This window comes from Lissotriton helveticus, chromosome 8, assembly GCF_964261635.1.
Source record: "Lissotriton helveticus chromosome 8, aLisHel1.1, whole genome shotgun sequence".
NCBI classification, from domain to species: Eukaryota; Metazoa; Chordata; class Amphibia; order Caudata; family Salamandridae; genus Lissotriton; species Lissotriton helveticus.
This window is the reverse complement of record NC_136069.1, coordinates 224,300,342-224,326,139: the sequence shown is the minus strand read 5'-3', so window position 1 is coordinate 224,326,139 and position 25,798 is coordinate 224,300,342. Positions and strand designations below refer to the sequence as shown.

General features: G+C 42.8%; 1 protein-coding gene across 1 annotated transcript in view; it reads left to right on the top strand.

Moving 5' to 3' along the window:
* VSTM5 (V-set and transmembrane domain containing 5) overlaps window positions 1–24,841 on the top strand; it is a 39,117-nt gene extending 14,276 nt beyond the window's left edge. Inside the window, exons 2-4 of the mRNA XM_078655960.1 lie at window positions 17,931–18,257; window positions 20,224–20,361; window positions 23,770–24,841. Coding sequence (XP_078512086.1) covers window positions 17,931–18,257; window positions 20,224–20,361; window positions 23,770–23,813 — 509 coding nt within the window. The 3' untranslated portion in view covers window positions 23,814–24,841. The remainder of the gene's footprint in view (window positions 1–17,930; window positions 18,258–20,223; window positions 20,362–23,769) is intronic.
* Window positions 24,842–25,798: the final 957 nt, after the last annotated feature.

Genomic DNA, 25,798 nt, shown 5'->3' with positions numbered 1-25,798 from the left:
TGTGAATACCAAAATGAGTAAATGGTAGTAAGCTTACGATTTTGTCTTAAATTAGTTTTGTGAATCGGGCCCAAAGTTCCCATTAGTTCCTCTTCAAACAACATTTTCTCCGGCATGTGACCATAATTCTTTGTCCTTCGAAAACAACACTAGAACTCTTTCCTTTGATATGCATTCTTGGAGACAACCTTGAATCTTGATGTTTCATTCCATACGGACAGCAGACCTCCCCTTCGGACGTTGATTTCATTCACCCTTGACTCCCTTCACGTTCCTATCTATTCGCACACAAAGTGCTATTTTCCATCCACTAAGTCCTAGTACCAGACACCTGGAGAGGGTAAAAGGACACTATATCCAAGAGAACTTTTGTGTTGAAGGTTAAACATTGTGAAATCCAGTTTTTAAGGCCTCTGGGCAAGTTAAAAATCAAGTTTTCAATACACGTCATAAAAGAATAAACGTCAGAAAAGAATAAATGCTAACACATGAACAGCCACGTTATAAAATGACTTTCAGGAATACAGGTTCTGTTATATATTTAAGCAACATATTTCCATGTAAAGGCATACAATCTGGAACCTGTTGTTACTAAAAGTAAAAGCAGTAGTAAACATACATATACAAAGGCTGTGATTGCATAGCATGTGCACTTTGATTATAAGTTTAAGTTCACTTTTCTCTGCTGGGTTATATAACATCTCATGAAGACGTAAGACCTTAACATAGATATGCAGCCTAATCAATAACAATGCGGATAGAGACACAGTCGGTCAGTCAGTGGGTCCTGGGTTGAAGTTAGGAAGGATCTCCAGCTTCAGGAGACACACTCTACAAGGCTTGTGGTGGAGGGTTGAAGAGTAACTGTACAAATGTGTACAACAGTCTTGAGGCCCATCCAATGGAAGTCATCTTCTCAGTCATACCGGGGGTTGATAGGATGGTGCAGATAAAGCATGCAGGATCATTGGGGCACCCCAATAATGGGTTATCACAAGGGGAGGCAGAGACTCAGGCATCTTTCTAATGATTTACCTTGGAGGTTCATGAGCTCTACCCCTCAGCAGCTCCCCCGCTATGGTGGAGGAGTGTTGCCCCCCCCCCCGCCCCGCCCACAAAAACGTCAGGAAAGGAAAAAATAAAACTGCATTCGTTTTATTTTTCCTTTCCTGCCGAGTCATGCGGGTGGGGCCTGGTGGTGACAGGCACTGAGGGGAGTGGTAGTGCACTCCAATCACTACGCATGACAGTTTGGCCGGCCGTCTCATGCTGGCCAAACCATCATATGCAGTGAAAGCCCTCTTCAACCCAGCTACGCAGCTGGGTTGGACAGAGCAGACTCACAGTCTGTCCTGGAGCGCTAATTGAGGGTGCCCAGGCCACTCCTGAAGCTGCTCTCTGCGCGACAGCAGCTTCAGGATTGGCCACAGGGCATTCTAGGAGCCAGTGCCTTCCTGAAGAGGTGGGTGAAGAAGAGAGCGACGGGACGGCTGCAGGTACGTTTTTTTAATTTGTTATTTTGTTTATCCCCCCCCCTGAACTGTAGTTCCCAACCCCCTGAACTGTAGTGCCCCACCCACTTCCCCGCCCGCTCCCCACTCCTCCACCATACCAGCCGCTCCTGCCTTCAGTACTAATAGTGGTTTTTCAATAATGTGAACTTCCTCCTCAGGAATAAAGGGTGATGGAGGTGTAGTATGTTGATGTTGCCCATATTTCAGGTATTGTTGAGCAGGCTGATTACCATAAATAATTATTAGATCTTGAGCAGGTACCTACAGGGACATGGGAGATCTCACAGCCGGGTTAACAGCAAAGCCTCTTTGTTCATAATGGGAAGGTAAGGAAGGTTTTCACCACGCTGAGCAGAATAGCTTCTTCTTTGTAAGGTGCAACTGTAGTGTAGTTCCTATTTTCCCAATAGGCTCTGCGCATTGGAATAGTACCTACAGCAGTAAAGGCCTAGACCAGACGTTAACTAGGTCTACTACTGTCGATACTAGACTTAATTTTTGGGTTTGCCAGCTAAGCTCAGAGTTCGCTAGAAACTTTCTCGAATGTTCAAGGAAGGATTAACTTCCCTGATTAGACAAGAAGGGATTTAGTTTCTGACAACCATAGAACATGACAACTTTGCTCTCCCCTAATCAAGAGTCAATCTCGAGAGTCGTGTGAGCACAAGGCAATTATTTTACTCAGTCAGTACGTGCATTCTTAGTCTCATCAGAATGTAGAGAAAAGGAAGAGACGGGCGTGTTCAATAAAAAGGTGTTATTTATTGATCAGTCTCTTTTCTCGTACAAGAGAAATGGATCGATATTATTGCAATACTTATAGTTAAGTAAAGTGCATACATTAAAAGCAATAGTATAAAATAATACTGTAAAAACATTGATATGGTTTCTGAGCCATATGATGTTTAAAATGATTAAGATATATTTACATACACATATACATTTGACTAAACGTACTCAACTGGTGTTTCTAAATACGCCTACCCCGTGTACCTGACCTAAGTCTAATGCGTGGGCGGGAATAGAAAGTTACAGTTTAAGTTAAGTTTGTTTTTGCCAAGTGAATAACTAAAGAATTCTCTGTGAGGGGTTATTCAGTTCTGTACCTGGAGGTTAGGATGAATGAGGAATGGTATCTCTTTCTCTGCTCTCGATATTCCAGGCTGCCTGCGAGGGCTACCCAGAAGCGCCGGTGCTGGGTCTCTCGGCTTGAGATAGCAGCGCGTCTCTCAGCGCGTCAGGAAGGCGGGGCTGCTGTCAGCGGGGTCTGCTTCTGCTCTCGGCTTCGGCAAGTATGGCTGCTCCGTCTTGTCACCACGCGTGTGTTTGCATAGGGCAAGGTCGGCAATATTTATACCTTAAAGGTGCCGAGATTGACGTAAGGATGGACATAGGTACGTCAATAAAGATGTCATACGACTTGCTCGTTAGCACATTCTTTACTAAAGTTCTCTGTGAAATCAAAACAATGGCCGCACGGATTATCCAGGTTGTCATAGGTTTGATTTGTTATGAGAACGTCGTATGCCTTATCAGGGGCTGGAGGAATGTCGCTTGTCTAATTAGATCTCAAGCGTTATGACCTAATCAGATAACACGTTCCTGTGCCGTAGTGTGACTGCGTCAGATAACGGTATCTGCATCATGGGGGTTTTCTTGCCTCATGGGCTGACTGTTAGTTAACTTGATAGTTAGTTTAACCAGAATAGGGTCAGGAATAGGGGGACTGATTCAGAACCTATAGAAATACACGACACCCACTCCACGCTAACTATGGTCATATCTACTAATCTATGCATAGTATAACATAGTACAACATACTATAGAGTATAGTGTATACCTTACCACCCCAAAATACATAAATGCATTTTGAAATTTTCCAATATACTGAAAAATTGCAGTCATATATATATTGTATGCACTTAAGCTATGGATTAAATGCAAAGGTAAACACGCATTTGTTATGCATTATTGCTTTTTGGTATATGAGAAATACACATGAAATGGCTCTTAATATGGCTATACAGAAAGGAAGTTCGAGACCATTTCATCACATAATAAAATATTTGTGAACATACCAGCGGGCAGCTAAAGTCTATATAAAGTATCTAAAAATAGAAATCTTAGTTCTCTAGGAATAGTTTCTTACTTTAAGCAGAAGATCAGTGTCCCGGGAAAAAATATGTAGAAAAATATTTTAAGGGGCTTGCTGAAAAAAGTTGCTGTCCGTGAACTGGATTGTAATTGTTCATGTGACTTTATTTTTAAAGTTGAAGGCCGAATTCAGGGAACGCCGTGTGCGAGTTTACTCAAAAGTCTCTATTTCTGTTCCGGAGAGAACATCATATCATTCAGGCTTTCGAAAAAACTGTCAACAGCTTCATGGGAAAGTTCCACTAAGTCGGAAATAGGGGTAACCATGCATTCGTGCGCATGATTGTCTCCATTGACATTCTGATTCGCATTGCTGACAGAAGGTCGTACCTGTTCGATGCTGCTTTCATCTTGAACTTCACTACTCTTCAATCGTAGTGGTGAAGATTCCAGGAATGCCGTCATCAGGATTGGCAGCCTTTGAGGGCAGCACAAAGCGTGAACCTTGGTAGGAACCAACAGTGTATCTGCATCCACCGGCGCATCCGATTGTAGCGTCAGACAGGTGTCTAACACGCATTCTTCTCCGCATAGCAGACACCTTAGTACAGGTAAAACACACCTTTGCCACATTGGTCGAAATGATAGAAACCAAGTCATGTTCAGGTCTCTAAGCCGGGAGAGTCCCAGGATTTTTGATATCCGGTCCCGGTATCCAATGGCTAGGATCGTATCTTCCATTGTCGCGAGAGTTTGATCTGTGACATGGGTTGCCATAACGAAAAATAAGGACTAGGAATAGGATTCCTGCAATTAGTCCCAGGATCAGGGGAAGTCCGCCAAAAATCGAATGGACGAAATCTGGAAAAATACCCAGTATGGCTTTGAATGGTGTTAATGCCATCGAAAATACTGTCTTAAATACCTTTGAGACCCTGTGGTATCAGAAATATTTAAGATTTCGCTCAGGATTTCCGCGAAATGTACGGGGGAATTGGTTGATAATAATGTATGTATCTCTGCAGTCGTCCTTGCGACTTGTAGATCATACGTTTCTTTTGATGACGTGAGCCTTGTAGGCGTCTGAAGAAGCACTGTTTTCATTCTGCTTAAAGTGTCTATTCGAATAGAAGTAATTTTCAAACTGGGCCATGCCCTCGCCTCCCTGTCTGGAAAGGAGCTGGGGAACAAAGAACGTCCACAGCACTTGACCTTCGCCGTCGTAGTGACGAAATAAGGAGTCCCGGGCATAAGACTACAACATCTGCGGTCTACAATAAGAATGTAACTCCCATTATAGAGTCTTTGAAAGAATGGTTCTATTTCAGTTGCAGGTGCGCCTTGCTGGTGACATGAAAGGTTGTATGAATTCCCTTCACAGGCTCCGTGCAAACTAATACCGTTACACAGAAGCGTGCCGCTTAGTGACATAGCACAATTGTTGCCACTAAGAAACACTTTCTGTCCTTTATTACTGACACATGCATGTGAATAGGGCAGGTTCCAAGTTGTTTTAAGGTACCCCTTTCCCAATTTCTCGTACATGCCAGCCTGTATATATTTTTGGCAGTATTGAAACCTGAAGGTTGAGATTGGAATATTTATGATTCCGTGGATTATCCATTCACTGACAGGTCGTTCTGACATTGTCATTGGTAATCTTTCTAGTTTTTCAATGCTCAAGATTGTATAATCAGCACCCTTCTGCGCCATACCGATTTGTCTATCAGTAAGGTTAAAGATTTGGAATAGTGACGTTGTGTTGATTAAACGCCAAGGCACATAGCCTGAACGCAGATTTTGTAACGTCCAGCCAAGCTGTACAATAGAACGCAATTGTGACTGACCATGTTGTAATAACAGTAAGTCTTGCGATAATATATCGATTGCTGAAGACACAATGCTGTCCAATGAAAAAATTCTGGAGGACAGAGTCATTAACCCATTGTCCACTACAGAAAGTGATTTTTCCAAATTAATACGATCAATTTCACGTATTCTCTCTGCTGTTTCAATTTGAGTAACCTTCCAGGCCTCATTGTATGCTGCATATACAGAGGCTGCTATGAAACGCTTTTGACGCTGTTTGCGTGGTCCCAGTATGAAATCACGCAAGTCAGCACCATCAGTAAGTAAAGTTAGGTGTTGCTTAATTTCAGGCAGTGTGGAAGTTTGTAGCCATTGAAGGCATAATTTGCCCACACTGTAGGTTGTTATTATCCCTGGGTGATGTCTTTGGGGATATCTAGGGTCTGGCCTGGTCATTTTGAAACCCTGTGTTTTATTCAGGAATCTATCTTGACAGTTATTTGTATCTGTGGGCCAGATCAACCATTGTTTCCAATCAGGATGTGTTCTGTTTTGGTTAAGTATATGGTTTACGTCTATTTCTTCATCTGTATCAGAGCTATTGCTAAACATTGTTGGCTTTGGAATAGACGGGTTATTTAAATCTTTGATTTTGGCTAAGCCAAGACAGGTGGTTTGTTGAACAGTGTCATTTAAAAATATCATTTGTTCTGGGATCATGCAGGCTCTAAACAAAGCTTCTATACCCTGTACTTGCCATTCTTTTGTACCCCAAACACTTTTCAAATCAACATTTTTGTCCCAATAATCAAATCCAAAAGTATTCATTTTTTCAAAGAATGAATCTGAATATATCAATTTTGTGTTGGTTATCATGGTTTTCATCCCTGTCTTGTTTGACAATTTAAAATAGAATGTTTCAGCATTACTTGTGTTAAAACCTGAAAAATATGAATATTTGTCATAAACGGTTCTTGAGCTCCCTTTTGGAGGTGTAGCACAATGTTCCCATTGATTATAATTTAAAACATTTCTAGGTTGTGCAGATTTATGTAAAAAATGGTTACCATAATGGTTATAGCAATACATACTATCATAATTTGTAGAACCTTGCAAATAATCATGTTTTGTAAATTTAGCAGACATTACTAAATCAGACATCATGTTGTTTATACTTTCAAAGTCCCAATCATCAGCAAATGAGCTTGGTTTTGCAAAGTCACTCAAAGAGATCTTGATTTGGTGTGGATATTTCAGGATCTCGACCGGACCATAAATTTCATAGTCAGTGTTGTCCCAGGCTACCCCACCAGGTATCGGATTGGCTGTGAAGTTGGCTGAAGAAAGTTCTGGAGAAAGTTCTCTTTTCTCGACGTGTGAAGATGTGTGTGGTTTGAGGATCAAGTTGATGTTCTGACTTGCTGTGTCCATTTTAGCATATTTTCCCTCAATGAAGCGTCCCAAAGTAAATACCATGATGAGCCAAAGTATGAGGATAAATGCACCAAAACCCACCCAAAATTCAATCCATGGAGAAACCAGATATGTTTCTTTCAGTTGTTTCAAAAGTTCCTTAGCTTTGTCTTTAAAGGATTTTGATGATGGCTGTGTCTTTGATTCACTGAGTCTTTCAGAGGAATCATCGAAGTTGATGAAGTACCCGGATGCAGTTCTGTCAATTGTTCCAGTTGCTTCAGGATTTTTGTTCCTTGCATTTTCACTTGGTACTTCAGTATAGATTGGAGTGTCTCTGCTAAATGTCTTTATTTGGGTTTTCAGAGGTCTGAGTTCTATTGCATTGTTGCATAGTCCTTCTTGTTCTTCTGTAGGCGTTTCGAATGTGATGAGCCTTTTTGTTAGGACCTCTGTACTGGTAGCAAACCTTGGTGTTCTGCTACTTATTGGGAGTCCACTTGGCCTACTGTTTGTTATCGGCCACATGTTGTGGTTTTACCAGGTCGATGGATACAACTCGGTGGCGGTAGTACAACTGATCTTGTCCCGTTGACAGACAAGACAGGAACTGCTTTTCTGTAAGAAGGCCCAAATTCCTTCTTTACCGCGATCTTCTCCCTGACTAGATCCCCGACTTTTGGAATCCAGACAGGTCTTGCTGGGACAGGTGGTGATTCTTCAGTGGTCGTTGGCTGTTGTTTCAACTGTATGTTGCTCAGGTCTTTTCTCGTTTTTTTTTTTTTTTAAGTCCTGCAAAATAGCCAAACGGTCTTTGACATCAAAGGTTTTTTCTATTACCACTGAAGTCTGACTATCAAGGTCAGAGATCAACATCCTAGTTCCGAATAATAATTCGTACGGACTGAATCCCTTCAGAGAATTTCTTGGCAAGTTATTTAGACTACGTTGGACACTTATTAGATGTTTGACCCACCCAGCTCCCGAACCTAATATCCTTTCTATTATAGATTGCTTTCTGCCTTGGTTTTTTCTTTACACCATCCCGTACCCTCAGGAAGGAAGTGAGAAGATTCCCGCTGGGCTGTGCTCATTTGGCCATGTTTCCCCCCCAGGCTGGATTGCCTGAGTGAAAACAATGGTCGAACGTAGCATGCTCTTAGCGTATATGCCATTTAGACTCGCAAATCTTGTATAATAGTCCGGACGTCAGCCGAGTGCTGGTAATCTACATTATAAGTGGAAACTAGCCTGTATATGTTAATCGCAAGCCCTTCTTTTTGCTGGTAATATTATCTGCCTTGATACGACGAGGTATTAAACTGTTTCTCTCCCCACTGCGATCTCTGTTGCAGTTTGGGCAGTTTTTTACAAACATGGTGTAGTGCAGGCTCATGCCTGGCCACCAGTACCGTGATTGTAATTCTTCCAGAGAATCTTTTAATTTAAGGTGTCTGTGACCCTCGCCCATGTGTGCGTCTGCGAATAACAAGCTTCTCCTGTCCATGTTTGGAATCACTCTATCCCCCACTCCAGGGATTCAAGCAAAAGGGACGGAGTTTGCATCGATTATGTATGTATAATTGAGTGGATAGTTGATCGGTAACGCTGAGCAGTCGCCTTTTGATGACGTTTTCACCGCCAGCATTGTTTCACCGTCAATGTATTTTAATGTACGCTTTTTTCGATCTACGGGAGCCGATTTAGTGGCTGCCGCTGCGGCTGTCTCAGCCAATGAATTCCCTACAACGTGAACGCCATCACGTTGATGACTCAGTGAGTGAGTCACGTGAGTCTTTGGTAGTTCTTTTTTCAAAAGAGCTACTTGTTCCCAGAGCAGTCTCTGCTTTATTGGTGCATCTGTGTCATCTTTGTAACCGTTCTGAATCCATGTCTGCAAATCCTTGTTATATGCTTTGACGCAGTAATATGAATCTGACACTATAAGCGTCGGGAATTCGCGATCCGCATTATCTAGCGCCATTTTCAAAGCTATTATTTCAGTTTGTAGTTCTGAATTAGTTTCTACTGAGTGTGATTTTGTTAATAGAGGTCTTAGTTTACCTCCGCGCCACACTTCTTTTGTAATCTCACATGTGGGATTGTATGCATGTTCTCCCCAAAAGGAGGGTTGAGCATGTCCGTCTGTATAGATTACACAGGTGTAATGTCGTAGAGGCAGAATGTCGATTGGCAGAGGATACGTCTTTTCATATTTTAGATTTTTTAATTCATCTAGTTCTGGATCAAAGTAGTAGTATACTTTGTCCGTTGTGATTGAATTCACCCATTGTATCCATTCCGGATTCAATGTTGTTGTTGGTAAATTACACGGTGTTGTTAGTGCCTCAAAGGCTGATTCTGCTGTTCTGACTGTGATATGTCTACCGTCAGCTGTGTCTTTTTCTCTAGCTATTGCGGTTTGAACTGCACGAATTATTTTTTCTGTATTACTGAATTTCTGTTCAGCTTCTGTGTACACGTGTGATTTGAATGCCATTGGTACCTTATCTCCCTCATTAGAGGTTAGGTATGTGAATCCGCATCTCCCTGGGATGACTCGGATCACAAGGTTGCGTGTATTATCACGTGTTTCTAATTTTGTTTTAATTAGCATGTCTGTTTGTAAGGATCTCAAAATTTCTGTGTGTGTTTGAGTCCAACTGGATCTTTTAAAGTCTGGTTTAATTAGATTATAAAGGGGTTTGACCCTTTCTGCGTACTTTGCAATGTAAATTCTTCCGAAATTTAGGAAGCCTAGAATTGACTGTAGGTTTTTTAGTGTTTTAGGAGCTTGGATTACGGCACATTTCTCTAGGAAATTGTCTGCCAGGCTTTTACCTTCACTTGATAACTCATATCCTAAGAATAGGACTGTCAGATGGGCAATTCTGGATTTTTTAAAGTTGAATTTGTAACCCTCTGCAGCGAACCCAAGTATTATGGTGTTCACTCTTTTCAAGTGAGTATCCAAGTCATCATCTGTTAAGTAAATGTCATCGACATAAGATAATGCTTCATCATCATATAGTTGTAGTAATTCTGTTACTCTCGCTGAGAATACCCCCGGGCTGTTCTTGTACCCCTGGGCTAACCGACAGAATTGTTTTTGAGTGCCATTTACTGAGAATGCAGTTAAATATCTGCTCTCTGGTGCTATGTTTTGACAAAAGAATCCATTGGAGATGTCCAAGGTTGTTTTGTATTTTTTGCGCACTATGTTATTCATTAGTGCAGCACTGTGTGAGTTCTGCACTGCAAAAGTTTTGCAACATGTGTTAAGGTGTCGGTAATCCAAAACTAGACGGTACGAATTGTCTGGTTTGGAGACCGGAAACAAAGGATTGTTCATTTGTGAGGTGCAAGTTTCAATCACCCCCTGGTATTCTAGCTGATCTAGTATTTCATTTACTTGTTTTTTAGCTTCTTGCTTAATTGGGTACTGCCTTTGTGCAGTTGGTTGTGATTTTAATTGGATTTTGTGAGGAGGAGAATCCTCATCCCATCCTGCATGATTTTTATATAAAGCAGGTGCTAAGGCCACTGCCCACTTTCTAGCAAGTGTATATTTTTTATGAATCGGTATTTGATTCGAGAAGGCAGGCATAATTACTTCTTCGCCATGAGGGCACTCCCTGACAAACTCTGGTGGCCAGTCTTTTTCAGCTAGAAGGATGTCATAGCCTTTGGATAGATTATCCCAAAATAGTCCCCTTATTTTCCTAGTCTTATCTCCCTCTATACGTAATGTTATCTCGTATATCTTGTGGGGCTTGCTAACTCTGGTGTCTGCAGTTTCCACTTGAAGGTATTCATTCGTGTCCACTGTCTCCAGATGATTCATAAGGACTTTGCGAGCTATGCTCACCTCTACTGCGCTGTCTAGCATTGTCTGAGCCCATTCTCCGTTTTTCAGTTGTGTCCTCAGTATTCTCGGCATTGTTAACTACCTTGATACTGGCTACCTTCTTTTTTGGAAATTGTAATTTCTTTTTCAGTTGAGCAGGTTCTTTGTCTTTGGACTTGGTGTGCTCTTCTGATCGTCCTCTTCTTTCCGATTTCTGCGAGGAATTCTGAAAAGATTGAGAGGGACGTGTATCAATGTCTTGATATCTATCAGGTTTTTTAATATTATCCCTATTTCTAAGGTTATATCTATTCCCCGAGGGGTCACTCTGCGGTGACCTCTGTCTTAGGTTTGGAGATTTCTCTCTTCGCCTAGGAGACCTTCCTCGGGACTGGAATTTCTTTTCTTTAGGATTGGATTGTTTGTTTCCATCCCAGTTCTTTTTTGATGAATTATTATTATTAAAAAATATTTTTTCTGGACTTGTAGTCAGTTGCGGTTTTACTGGTATTCCACCTAGACTATCTCTGCCTAGTTCTTCATAGGATTTTTCTATGATTCTGGCTATTTCAGCTGGTTGGTCTGCTATATCTGTCTCTTTTAACCTCTGGCGGATCGCCACGTTTGCTGCTTCACCTTTTATGTTGGCTAGTAATATAGCCGAAACCTGCTTGAAGTCTTTCAGTAATTTCATACGAAGAGTTAAAGCAGGTTCTGGACCGTATTCATCTTGAATTTGTTTTAGCACATCTGGTATCACCGAAATGGATGGGACACCGTGCGTTTTTGTGTAGATGGAAGCAAAGACTGTACCCCAAGTGTCACAGTCCTCAATGTGTGGTGCGATTCCCATTGGGAGACATATAGTCAGAATCCTGTGTTTTTCCAGCGGGGTGGTGTCAGGAAACACCGCCTCTATTTGGGTGATTTTCTGTGCCAACCAGAATGGTATTTGTTCCCGTTTAGCTGGAACTTTACCTAGGCAGGATTGGATGTTCTGTGGTGTAATTTTATTTGTGTTCCCCTGGTGAGGGGTCAGCTGTGGAAGTTTAATCGCTGGCTGAATTGTTGAAGTCCGCATTACATACTGAACTAATTGTCTGTGAATTTTTAGTAATTGTTTTAGCTGTATTAACAGCTGTGGGGCAGGCATCTCGTCGATGTCTGGATGTGGTGTGTATCCGGCTAAGACCGGCCACGTTGCTCCTGGTCTTCCTAAAGGACCTAGCCTTGTAATGTGATTGTTATGTTTTAGGGCGCCATCAAATAAGAGCAAATGCTCTTGGAATTTGAGTGGTACTTCCACCTCCTCGAAGGGAGTGTATATTTCAGGAGGTTCCTCTACTTTGTAATAGTGGAAGTACTTTGTTACAGCATTTGCTGCTGGAAAATGTATCCATGAATAGTATACCTCTGTCTGCCGATATTCGTGTGCCTCAATTACGAATATGACTGTGCCACCTCTAGGTGTCAGTCCATTTTCTATAAGTTTTAGAGTTATAGATCTTCTTTTGGCGACCTGGATGAGTATTATATCCGGGTCTGCACCGAGTGCTGTAGTATCAGCTGCTGCTATTTCAGCTGCTAATCTAACTGCCTCTCTTTCTTCATCACTGTCTTCCATTTTATTGACAGGATGGTATTATGTTAATTTGCAGATCAGGTTTCTTTATGGAAACAGAGATTAGATGCACAATATTTTGGAACTGTTTATCCTTCAACGTTGACTTGACCAAGAACCATACATAGGAGTTCCCTCCTGCGAGGTTTTGGAGGATATAACCTTTCACCCACTCCAGACGTCTTTGGAGTATTCGGGAAAAGGGGTCTGTGTGAGAAAGCACGACTGAGTTACTCTAAATGTCTTACGTTAGTTTTATCGCCCTTTCCAAACGCGTTGGGCGCCATGTAGTGTAGTTCCTATTTTCCCAATAGGCTCTGCGCATTGGAATAGTACCTACAGCAGTAAAGGCCTAGACCAGACGTTAACTAGGTCTACTACTGTCGATACTAGACTTAATTTTTGGGTTTGCCAGCTAAGCTCAGAGTTCGCTAGAAACTTTCTCGAATGTTCAAGGAAGGATTAACTTCCCTGATTAGACAAGAAGGGATTTAGTTTCTGACAACCATAGAACATGACAACTTTGCTCTCCCCTAATCAAGAGTCAATCTCGAGAGTCGTGTGAGCACAAGGCAATTATTTTACTCAGTCAGTACGTGCATTCTTAGTCTCATCAGAATGTAGAGAAAAGGAAGAGACGGGCGTGTTCAATAAAAAGGTGTTATTTATTGATCAGTCTCTTTTCTCGTACAAGAGAAATGGATCGATATTATTGCAATACTTATAGTTAAGTAAAGTGCATACATTAAAAGCAATAGTATAAAATAATACTGTAAAAACATTGATATGGTTTCTGAGCCATATGATGTTTAAAATGATTAAGATATATTTACATACACATATACATTTGACTAAACGTACTCAACTGGTGTTTCTAAATACGCCTACCCCGTGTACCTGACCTAAGTCTAATGCGTGGGCGGGAATAGAAAGTTACAGTTTAAGTTAAGTTTGTTTTTGCCAAGTGAATAACTAAAGAATTCTCTGTGAGGGGTTATTCAGTTCTGTACCTGGAGGTTAGGATGAATGAGGAATGGTATCTCTTTCTCTGCTCTCGATATTCCAGGCTGCCTGCGAGGGCTACCCAGAAGCGCCGGTGCTGGGTCTCTCGGCTTGAGATAGCAGCGCGTCTCTCAGCGCGTCAGGAAGGCGGGGCTGCTGTCAGCGGGGTCTGCTTCTGCTCTCGGCTTCGGCAAGTATGGCTGCTCCGTCTTGTCACCACGCGTGTGTTTGCATAGGGCAAGGTCGGCAATATTTATACCTTAAAGGTGCCGAGATTGACGTAAGGATGGACATAGGTACGTCAATAAAGATGTCATACGACTTGCTCGTTAGCACATTCTTTACTAAAGTTCTCTGTGAAATCAAAACAATGGCCGCACGGATTATCCAGGTTGTCATAGGTTTGATTTGTTATGAGAACGTCGTATGCCTTATCAGGGGCTGGAGGAATGTCGCTTGTCTAATTAGATCTCAAGCGTTATGACCTAATCAGATAACACGTTCCTGTGCCGTAGTGTGACTGCGTCAGATAACGGTATCTGCATCATGGGGGTTTTCTTGCCTCATTGGCTGACTGTTAGTTAACTTGATAGTTAGTTTAACCAGAATAGGGTCAGGAATAGGGGGACTGATTCAGAACCTATAGAAATACACGACACAACCAGCAGCAGGGTTGGTTTCTGAAATCCAGGAGTCTGGTACTGATTCTATTGAGTACAGTCTGCCAATTGTTGTGCCCCCAGACCATTCCTTCCGGGCAGGTGCGCATGGCGTCCACTTGAAATCAAAGAGCTGATATAGTGTCTCAAATGGCCAACGTATATCCCAAATTGTACCATCTTGTTATAGACTGCGAATCCAATCCGAATTTGTGCAGCCGCTGAAAGGATCACATCAATACTAAGTCACTTTATTACCCACCAACCCTTGTGCTGTTATAAACTCACATGGGAGCTCCCTGTCACACTCTCATCTACACAAATGCGGTAAAAATATACCTCTCACACAAGGGGAAATGAAAGGGCCAAGTAATAAGTCATGGATTTATCATGCAGGGCCAACAGGCAATCTGTAACTGGTGTGAGTCTGAAGATGCCTGCCACACATGTACCATCCTTTCAGCATGTCTTTGCAAAGATCATATGGAGATGAAAGCTTGGCCCAACTATGATGTGAACTAGATATATTTGTAAGTATAGGCACAAGTGCTTTATATGGTATCCACTATCCAGCCTGGCCCATGCCGACGGATCGTTGCAGACAGCAGACACTTTATCCTCTTTTTTTCCAAGATTTTTTATTCACGTAACACAGGGAAAGGTTCTCTTATTATTCCTAACCCTAATTTTGATACCTAACTTTGATACCTAACGCCCTGAAGAAGCCCCAGGCCAGATGGCCAGTGTAGGGAGGCAAAACACGTGTTGGCTACTAAATGTTTTTCCTTTGTCTTACAGCATTGCAAAAGAAATTGGAATTGTTTCCAGAGAACAAGTGGTTTTCCTTACTCGTTCTGACACTTCGACACAGCCTTTCTATGTGCCCAGTTATGTATCCCCATTCCAATCCCCAGTGCTGGAATATGCCTTTTTGGCCAAACCCACTGGGTATTGTGCGTCGAACTTGCCCAGCCACCACAACCCTGTACCCATTGGACATGACTATTTGCTATTCCCTACTGACATTGGGTGCATGGTTGGGTCTTTATCCTGCCCTTCATCAGTTTTCACACACCCAGTGCCCATTTGGTACAGCTGTAGGTTATACTCAACTATTTCTAAGCGCAGGATCTGGCCTTTGCCCAGGCTCTGTGCCTAGTCCCTACCCATCGACCATCCTGAGGGCAGCCTTTGGTTGTGCTCAGTGAGCCCTGGGGTTTTAGGGTGCAGCCATCGGCAGTGCCCTCTATCAAGTCTTTTACAGCAGTACCTGATCGGCACAGCAGTCAGGTCCAGGACTGGAGGGAGCCAGTTACGGCTAGCGGGCCTGGGAGTGAGTATGGAAAGCACTTAGCAGATGTATTCCTTGATTCTGCATTCCAGCCCTTATTGAATCAATCCGCCATCTCTGCCTGTGCTGTGTCCACTGAGATGCTACACCTTCACCAGGATCGAAACGCTAGCGCAGTGGATGTACCTACTACATAGCACATCGGTGGACATATTGGAGGAAGGAAGGGGCAATCCTTGATGCATGGTCTAACGCTGGAAGGGCATGCATTGAGCATTTTGTAAGTGTCTAAGAGGGTAAGGTGCTTTCCAGTCTTTGGATTCCGACGGAGAGGACGCTGTAGGGTTTCTGCGGTTTGGTAATTTTCACTGCATGCTTTAAAAACGTCTGGAGGTCTATTTCTGTTTGTTTTTGTTTCTTTGGCACTCCTGTTGTCCACGCCATTTGGATAACCAATCTAATTAGAACCTGAAAGGTAACTGGTTCTCCCATGTTACATATCCTTTAGTAATAATGTATTTCTTTTGTTAAATCTGAACCATCAAAACTTTTTGGATTCTATTTCTGGGAATTTCTGGATACAAATCTTTGGAAAGTATAATGGGATTTTAAACAAATCTTCTTGTGGACTCTCTGAATTTGGCCTTTTTGAGAAATTACTTTCTATGTGATTAGCTGGTGGGAATACCACGTCTAGGGTCTATGGTATGATGTTTCCCCTAGAATGCATGAGGGAGTTGCAGATATCCTAACCTACCATTGACTTTCCTCATATTTATGTTTTTACAGCTCTTATACCATCTGCATGTGTTTATAAGTAGAAGAGATAGATTTCAGACAAGGTGGGTAGAGTGAGACACATAAATGGCATACATCACCAATTTAATTAGTCGTGAGCTAATGTGATTTCTTCTTTCTCTGTTTCTAGGTTTCCACAATCCTCATGGTCTTACTCCTGTTCTCCACTGATTACTATTTTCCCTTTAACTGTTCTCGTTTGCTTCTGTCTCCTGCAATTGTTTATTCTAGAGGTGGAACTGGGGTGAAGAAGGTGTGAATCAGTTTAGGGATCCATAACATCAGCTGGGTGCAGATCAGAGGTCATATGTCATTGACATATTGGGAGTTATAAGGGTAATTGTGATGTGAATCCTGATAAATTCACTCTGCATGATATGGGAAAAGTATTATTACAGATGCAGAAAGATATTACAATCAAAGGTGGCATTTGTTCTTGAAATAAACAAACAAAAGAAGGAGTACCACCACAGGACCTGTCAAGGTCTCAATGGAGTGTGGGAGGAAGTGTACAAAACAAAGAAGTTATTTTGTTAAAAGACCCCTCACTCACCAACCTGGTTGGTGACATGCTTCATCAACCAGGTTGGTGAGTAAGGGGTCTTTTAACAAAAGAACATATTTCTTTTGTACACTCCCTCTCCCCACACTCTATTGAGACCTTGACAGGTCCGGTGGTGGTACTACTTCTTTTGTTTGTTTATTTCAAGGTCAAGGGGACCAGGAGTATCCCCCTCCACATGGTGGAAAATCCCTCACTCTCTCTTTGTTTTGCCATTTGTCCTTGCCCACATAACAAGACAGTGCTTTCTGGTCTATACCTCTGGTAAGTCAAGATAGTCCTCTGCTGATATTTGACCCCTGAAGAAGTGATTATTTGTGAAACATGTGTTGGCTGTTAACAATTACTTTGTATGAAGCATCATGGTTGTCATGTATTATTTTGTATGAAGAATCATGTCAAATTGGACATTCATCTGTTACAATGAAAAGACATTTCTCGAACTAAACATTAATCTGTGACAATAAAAACGCATTTCTATGAAATATTCACAGTTCAAGGGTGTTATATTGCCTCTCAGATATCAAGTTATATCTTGTTGTTGATAAAAAAAGAATGACGATGGTGCATTTACCTTAATGAACCTTGTTTCTGTATGTAGTAAGTATAGGGATATCTAAAGGTTGAAAGTGGGACTGGTACCTTCTAACTGCAATTAATGGCTATGACAGTAGGTTTTGAGAGTGTGTAAATGCAGCAAAATATCTCCTCGATATATTATTTAAAAGGGTATGCGGCTGCTAACCATAGTACACCATCAATAAATCAATCAATCAATCATAGCATTTATAAAGCTCACTACTGACCCGGGAGGGTCTCAAGGCGGTGGGGAGTGGGGGTAGCAGGGGGCGGGAAGCTGCTACTGCTCAAAAAGCCAGGTCTTGAGGAGTCTTCTGAAGGTCAGCAGGTCTTGGGTCTGACGTACTTACAATGACATTTTTATAACCAGGTCCTTCATCTGTAGTATCAACACAGCATAGGGACAGAGGCATTGAGTGTGTAAGCTGTCCAGAGGCCAGGTTTTACACTCAAAGCTTGTTGGTCACAGGCAAAGACCCTGAGCAGCCTGGCACGTAGGTAGAGGGCACAGGATCAGTCCAGATGCAATGCCCCTTACACAATGAACTGTAGGGTGCAGGGGCGCTGAGCATTTTAGTGATGTCATTGAGACATACAAGAGGAAGATCTTTTGGGTTGGAGGGACTTAAGATCAAACACTGAATGCATAGTAATGCTATATGATTATGTTCATTCCTGTATTCACATTCATATATAGAGTTAGCGCCATACTCACTCCATATAACCATGTTCTGGTTTCAGCGCAAGGAATTGCATTGCTCATCCCGCAACCTGTCATAAATGCCACCGTGGCCCAAAACGTCTTATTCTCAGTTGATTATTCATGCAAAGGAAAACCAGCCATCACCTGGGAGTATATGTCACAACGAGGAATTCAAAATATTATCTTTTGGAAGGATGGATTTTACGTCAACGTTTCAAAGGGGTATGAGAACAGAGTGTCCCACCATGAGAACGGATCTATCGAACTTCTGAGCGTCGGAATAGGGGACCATGGGTTCTACACCGTCATTGTGACTGAAGATGCCGGGGCTTACAAGCATGCCACCATTGTGCTGAATATCACAGGTATCTATTTATTTATATATTGGGACTGTAGTGTTGCAATGCATGTTTCATTGACTTCATTGCGCTATTGGAGCTTACCGTGTACAGACTGAAGAAAATAGAAACCAGAATGGTGAAGCTCGTATTCAATGTTCTTTCATGCAGCCCTATATTTGAGATGAGTTCTGTTAGGACGTAAGTCTGAATACTTCAGTTTTTAAGAGTTTCATGAATTGTAAGTTACGGAGTCGAAATGTCAAGGAGGCTTGAGGACATTCCACAGTCTATACCCCAGACTTCCAGCAATCTGTGTTTCTATTTCTCCCTCCAGAATGATTGTTGATGGATTTGGTGGGCAGAAGATGATGAGATGTTTCTAGCTATGGTGTAGTGAGGAGTTTTTGCAGATATTCTGGACCTTTGCCGTGGAGGACGGGGCAGAGATCCTTGAGTTTGCACCTTGCACTTCCTGGGAGATGTTGGAGAGCCTTCAGGACACGCTCAATGTAGTTGCATTTGGGTCTGGCTACTTGGCTTGGTAGCCCTTGTAGACTGGACTTGAGCTTCACAGGGAGATTCTTGTAGTGCAGCTGAATCAGTCCAAGCGTGCCATGCAAGAGCTCTTCCATGCTCTACCCAGTGAATGGGTTGAAGGTGTGGGAGAATTTGGCAGAGTATGGGTAAAGTGAATGGATTGGAGGTGTGGGAGAATTTGGCAGAGTATGGGTGGGATGAATGGATTGGAGGTGTGGGAGAATTTGGCAGAGTATGGGTGGGGTGAATGGGTTGGAGATGTGGGAGAATTTGGCAGAGTATGGGTAAAGTGAATGGGTTGGAGGTGTGGAAGGGTTTGGCAGAGTGTGGGTGGAGTGAATGGGTTGCAGGTGTGGGAAAATGTGGCAGATTATGGGTGGAGTGAATGGATTGGAGGTGTGGGAGGATTTGGCTGAGTATGGGTGCAGTGAATGGGTTGGAGGTGTGGGAGGGTTTGGCAGAGTATGGGTGGAGTGAATGGATTGGAGGTGTGGGAGGATTTGGCAGAGTATCAGTGGAGTGAATGGGTTGGGGGTGCGGGAGGATTTGGTGGAGTATAGGTGGAGTGAATGGATTGGAGGTGTGGGAGGATTTGGCAGAGTATGGGTAAAGTGAATGGATTGGAGGTGTGGGAGGATTTGGCAGAGTATGGGTAAAGTGAATGGATTGGAGGTGTGGGAGGATTTGGCAGAGTATAGATGGATTGAAGGTGTGGGAGTATATGGCGGAGTATGAGTGGGTGAATGGGTTGGAGATGTGGGAGGATTTGGCAGAGTATGGGTGGAGTGAATGGATTGGAGGTGTGGGAGGATTTTGCAGAGTATGGGTAGAGTGAATGGATTGGAGGTGTGGGAGAATTTGGCGGGGTATAGGTGGAGTGAATGGTTTGGAGGTGTGGAAGGATTTGACGGAGTATGGGTGGAGTGAATGGGTTGGAGGTGTAGGAGGATTTGATGGAGCATGGGTGAAGTGAATGGGTTGGAGGTGTGGGAGGATTTGGCGGAGTATGGGTGGAGTGGATGGGTTGGAGGTGTGGGAGGATTTGGCAAAGTATAGGTGGAGTGAATGGGTTGGAGGTGTGGGATGATTTGGCAGAGTATGGGTGGAGTGAATGGGTTGAAGGTGTGGGAGGATTTGGCAGAGTATGGGTGGAGTGAATGGGTTGGAGGTGTGGGATGATTTGGCAGAGTATGGGTGGAGTGAATGGGTTGGAGGTGTGGGATGATTTGGCAGAGTATGGGTGGAGTATGGGTGGGAGGTGTGGAAGGATTTGGCAGAGTATGGAGAGCAGGAGATCAACATCTTTGACTACCGTGTTGACTTAGGAGGCCAGCAACAGTTCAGAGCCAAGACAGCTTGACAAGGCCCTTTGAATTAATGTCCATTGTCTTGTTAAAATAATGTCACCTCATAGCCTGCTGCTCACAGTCCTTTCCTCGTTCATCTCTTCCAGAGACCTCTTCTGAAGATGTATATTTCACAGTCATATCAGTGGCATATCTTGTGGCAGCAATGGTTCTCATGGGCTTCTTGATCCGGTGTTTGGACAATTGTGTTTATTTATTAAGGAAAAGAAAAGGGACTCTACCAGGTAGGTTTTTGTGATTTGGAAATTCTGAATCACTGCGCCCGGGGTTGAATGGTTTATGTTTTTAGCATCTGATGAGTTTAGAACATTCGTAGCACTGTGTGGCATGTGCTTATCAGTTACAAAGGGGCAAGTCAGGTGGAGAGGAATAGGATATTCTGAAGCTTGTGTGGTTTGTCCCTTTCGTCGTCCTGGAGGATAGAATGTGATAAGACAGGTTACTAGAGGTGCCTGACTGCTGTGGTCACACAGGGTCCACACTACCTAGAACCCAGTTTGGTTTTCATGTAGCATAACCCAAATAAAACAACCCGCTGTAACCTGTAAACGATCAATCCTAAGAGCAACCCTTTCTTAATAAGCCAGAGAGCTGATGTAACACTGGCTAGCAATAAAACAACATATCTACATGAGTTTACCAGCTAAAAGAGGTCCTACCTGTGCTGTGGTAGCAGCACACAAGTCGCATTTTCACTGTAACAGGCACCTGTAAGGATACTTAGACAGGGGTTGTCAGTTTAACGTTGTTGTGGGTTTTCTTTAGAGAGAGACAGAGAGATACCCACAGCAACAACAGGGCTAGTATAGTAAAGTGTTAATAAATCTTGAGGCTCGTCTCCATGTGCAAGGACCATGAAATATTGATTGGGGAGACTCAACAACTGCCTAAGGGACTGTTTTTCCTGATAATGGAGTACCATTGAATGCATATAACCGCTACACCCCGTGTCATCCCCAAATCTCCCAACCCTGTCCCTCTCCCAACACGATCTACCTCTCCAGTGACTTTTTCCAGCTCTTACTGTGACTAAACACCTCTTTAAGTCACTGACCTTTATCTCCTAATACAGTTAACCTATGTTACACCCTTATTCACATCCCCTCTGTCACTGTCCGCTTCTCCTTTTCTGTATCCTTCTCCTCTCAAGGTCTCCTTCTCCCATCACTGCCCACCTCTCCTATCACTGCTACGTACTCCCTTAACTGTTCATCTTTGATCACTCTATATTCTCAGCCTCCTCTCATAGTTTCACTTGCCATTTCCTATCACTCATTGTATATCATGCCACCTTTTCTAACTCATATTCATCAATGCCAACCATCTGATAACACCGAAAGCCGGGAAATGGAGGGACAGAAGTTAGCAGGATATGTCACTGACTCTTCCCCTATACCAATTACACAACTGGTATCCTACAAACTAATGCAGGAATCCCAATAGAGGGAAAGTCACCACAATACCAGCATCCTTTCAGAGAACTAATGAGGAGCAATGTGTCCCCAGGGAACCGCTCACCATCAGTCATAGGATATTTGGAAGTTTGGGTTTTGCTTCTTTTCCATAAGCCATGATTCTCATTGACAAGCAATGCCAGTCAGATTATTGCAGTGTACCAAGCCTGCAATGGTGTCCTGCACTTCCAAATGACAAGAACGGTGTTTCCCTCTACTAATCGGGGCCCTGTGCCTTACTTACCTATCACAACTTTTACTGTAACATTATACACAACTGAACACTCAAAGAGATCAGAAAAAAACTAGGACTTATTTATGACAGCATTCTGTGGTGTGTGCTTAAAGGGAATCTACTCTACAGAATTGCTGAATATTCTAAACCCTAAAGCAGATCCACATTGCTTGGGGCACCCTGAGAACCCGCAGTGTATGTTTGCCCACAATTGTCCCATGCCACAAAATTAGACTCAGTTAAAAATGACATACCCCATTATGTTACCCTTTTCAATGCATTAGTCATTTTAGCTAATTTATTCTAAAATTGTGCTGTAAATGTGCTTTTGATTTCATCTTTTTTTAAATTTTCACGGGGCAAAACCTTACTTGGAGGAAGACTGCCTTGCTGAAATTCAGATTGGGTAGTACATCTAACGTTCAGCAGTGCTAGTTGAGGATGTGGGTGGAGCTAATAGAGTAAGTGGGTGGAGTCAGTGGAGACAGTGGGTGGAGCTGGAAAAAGTGGGTGTGGCCTCCGACAAAGATTTGAGCACCTGTACTTCATATTTTACAAATTAAGCACTGACTGTAGGGTACAGTTACTGCTGATGGGCACAAATAGCTTGTACGACCATAATTTGTAGGGGTGAGGGGGTAACCTTTTTGCTGTTGTTTGCTTCTTACACATTAGCCAAGTGCCCTTATATTAAGAACCGCCCGTCGTTCCTGGAATGTTGAGCTATGATGAACCTGCCCTCCCTTGCCGAATATTTTTATATTATTTTTTGTCAATGAGCGGATAGTACCTGTATTTATTTATTTATTTTTCACATTTCTAAAGCGCACTGTTACCCGGAGGTGTCCTGGCGCTGTATGACTAAGAGTGCATGTGTATTGAATGAATATGTTTATATCAAAAAAAAAATTATCAATATAATTAAATTTTTCAATTTATCATACACATTTTTCTTGAGTCCTTATCTCCAGATGGTGTGTATTTTTACCTGCTTTTGTCAGACTGTGTAATTTCTTTGCCTGGGCTTTTACCCTTATTTATAAGAGTGCATGTGCTACATCAGAGGAAGTCAGTTTGCAAAAAGCCAGGTCTTAAACCGCTATTGGTGGAACATACCACTACATCCGGGGCATGTAGACATCTCAAGTGTCAAAGCCAGATTGGGGCTTCATGTGACTCTAGTTAAAAACCCCTTTAATACCCTTTGTGAGTCTTTCAGGGGATGTGAATTTTTATTGTATTTGTTTATTTACAGAAAACATAGCCATGTACAGAATAGGCATAGCATCATCCAGTTACGGATCGAATGAGAGAGGGCAGTTTTCAGGATACATAAGGAAGATAGGGAATGTATTTACAGATTGAATATCCAAATACTCAAGACGAGATAACATATTTACAGATTACCTTTCTCATGAGATCTACACAACCAGTACCCGTTCACCGGACCAATCTTCTTCTCTGTTCTCCACATAATGTATCACTGGACACCAGATATCCCACCAGCACCTGAGGTAGTGATTGAATTCTATGTATGGCCATTCTGGAGTTTCAATGGCCTGTGCGTTTGTGGGGTGCTTGTCTATTCGCTTCTTGTTGTCATTTGCTTGTATGGATGGAAGGAAATGCAAGGGTGTCTATTTGTGTCGATTCCCACCCATTCCTTCAGTGTCAGGGTTTAGGCACTTTCTGTGTCTGCTCAGCAGTGTGTAAAGTAGCTAAAGTTTGCAGGTGAAATATAAATTTGCCTCCCCTCCTGAGGATTAGGCGCCTTCATACTTCAGTTGTGAGCACAGAGCTGCTCTGAAACTTCTGTACTGTATTTGCTAAATAGCTCTAATGAACAGCATGTCTCTTTAATGTTTTCAGTAAGCGTATATGAATTGTGGAATACATACTGCTTCTAAAATCCACCCAGTTTCATAATTTCCTTTAATATTCAGCTAACAAGTTGGAAGAAATGGAACTGCAAACCATTGTGGAGTGAGGATGAACAAATGAATCCAATCACCATAACACAAATCCACACCTTTCCCAAGGCTTCAGCATGGAATACTGAACAACAGCTTGAACAAACCTGCTACACAACAGCTGCTCATTGAGATCAACACCCAATTTCAAATACCAATAAGGTTTTTATAATGAAAGTTGCATACGGTTTCTGATTGGTCTCAAGCAACATCAATAGAAAAGAAGTTAAATGCAGTATTTATGTAAAATATAGTGAGGAGAGAATTTATTGAAAGGATTGTCATTCTGAAATGCTGAAGCAAAATGAGAGCATTATACAGAATGGAAGAGATTACAAATAAACATTTTTAAAAATCAGTGGGAATAAATGGTGTGTTTCAAGAGTTGCATTCTCAAAGAAATTAGTAAATCTTCACCTCGTATACTCATAGTTTTACACATTTTTCAGAATTGTAAAAACCCTAGAAGTCTGTTCAGAAATCTGCGTAAATCATAGGTTTTCAGAAGTATTCTCAATTCCCCTATGTTAGAAATGGGGCTCTCTAGTTGGCAATGATTTCCACCGTTCTCCAAGTAGGGACCCTTCTTCCTAGCCAGGGTAAGGGGGACACACTTCTAAAATAACCCCTTCTTGGTTGCCTGGCACGAGCAGACAGGCATATCTCGGAGGCAGTGTGTGAAAGCATTTGTGAACACATACAGTAATACAGTGAAAACACTACAAATGGACACCACACCAGTTTAGAAAAATAAGTCATCTTTATCTAAACTAAATAAGACCAAAATGAAAAAAAATCCATGATACAGTTATCAAGATAGCCTAAAAAATAGGTTATTCTCACAATACTCCACCTGGAGCTATTACAACGTTGTGACGGATGCAAATCCCAAAGTACGGTGTCGACCACGAGGTGCATGGCGTCGGGCGCGGAGTCACACAGACTCCCAAAGAACAGTACCTTGGTAAGCGATGAAAACAAAGACAGTGCACAATGACGGGGAGGTGATGCTTTGTTGGCGCTGGGCGGCATCAGTTAATTACGATCACAGGGGAGGTGATGTATTGGTTCCTTATGACCACAGGGGATGTGAGGCCTCGGTTCCTTACTGCGATGCAGGTGAGGTGAGGCGTTGGTTCCTTACTGGTGCCAGGGAGGTAACGTCACGGCCGCGGCAAGGCATTGGTTCTTTACGATGGTGCGGTGTCGAGGGATTCGGGAGTCACCAATGTCGAGTATCAGCTCGGCGTTGGTGAAGCACTGGCGTTGGTGAAGTCGGAGCTGTGGTGCGAGTCGAGGTGGTGCGAGCCGGGACGGTGCGTCGTGAGCATCAGGAGCGGTGTCCTCTGCTTCAGTGCAGGCCGCATCCTCGGTAATGTCTTTGGAGTCGAAGCGGCACAGTGTCGGCAGGCGTTGCGCCAATGGTGCAAGCTGGGGTGGTGCGTCATGCTCTTCACAAGCGGTGCCCACGGCTTTGCTGCAGGTTACGGCGTCGCTCGCTAGCGTCAGTGTTGCAATTCCCTCTGTGGCAGCTGAAACAGCAGTTCCAGATGAAGGAGGACAGAGAAATGAAGTCTTTGTGTCCCTGAGACTTCAGAACAGGAAGTAAACTCTACTTCAAGCCCTTGGAGATCTTCTTCAAGCCAGATACAAAGCACACAGCAAAGGTTTTAGTCCTCTCCCTGGCAGAAACAGCCACTGCAGGCCAAATCCAGACAGCACACACCAAAGGAGCAGTACTTCTCCTTCAGCTTTCCCAGCTCTTCTCCGAGGCAGAGGTTCCTCCTGAGCCCAGAAGTATTCTAAAGTTCAGGCCCCAATATTTATTTATTTATTTGAATTTTTTTATAAAGCGCGAACATGACCCGACAGGGTATCAGAGCGCTATACATCTTCGCCCACTTGTTAGGCTAGAGAGGGAAGATATAGTCGAAATCAACATAATAACAGTAAAAGCAGATTACAGACAAAGGTAGATCGATATAATTTTGTTGCGCACAAG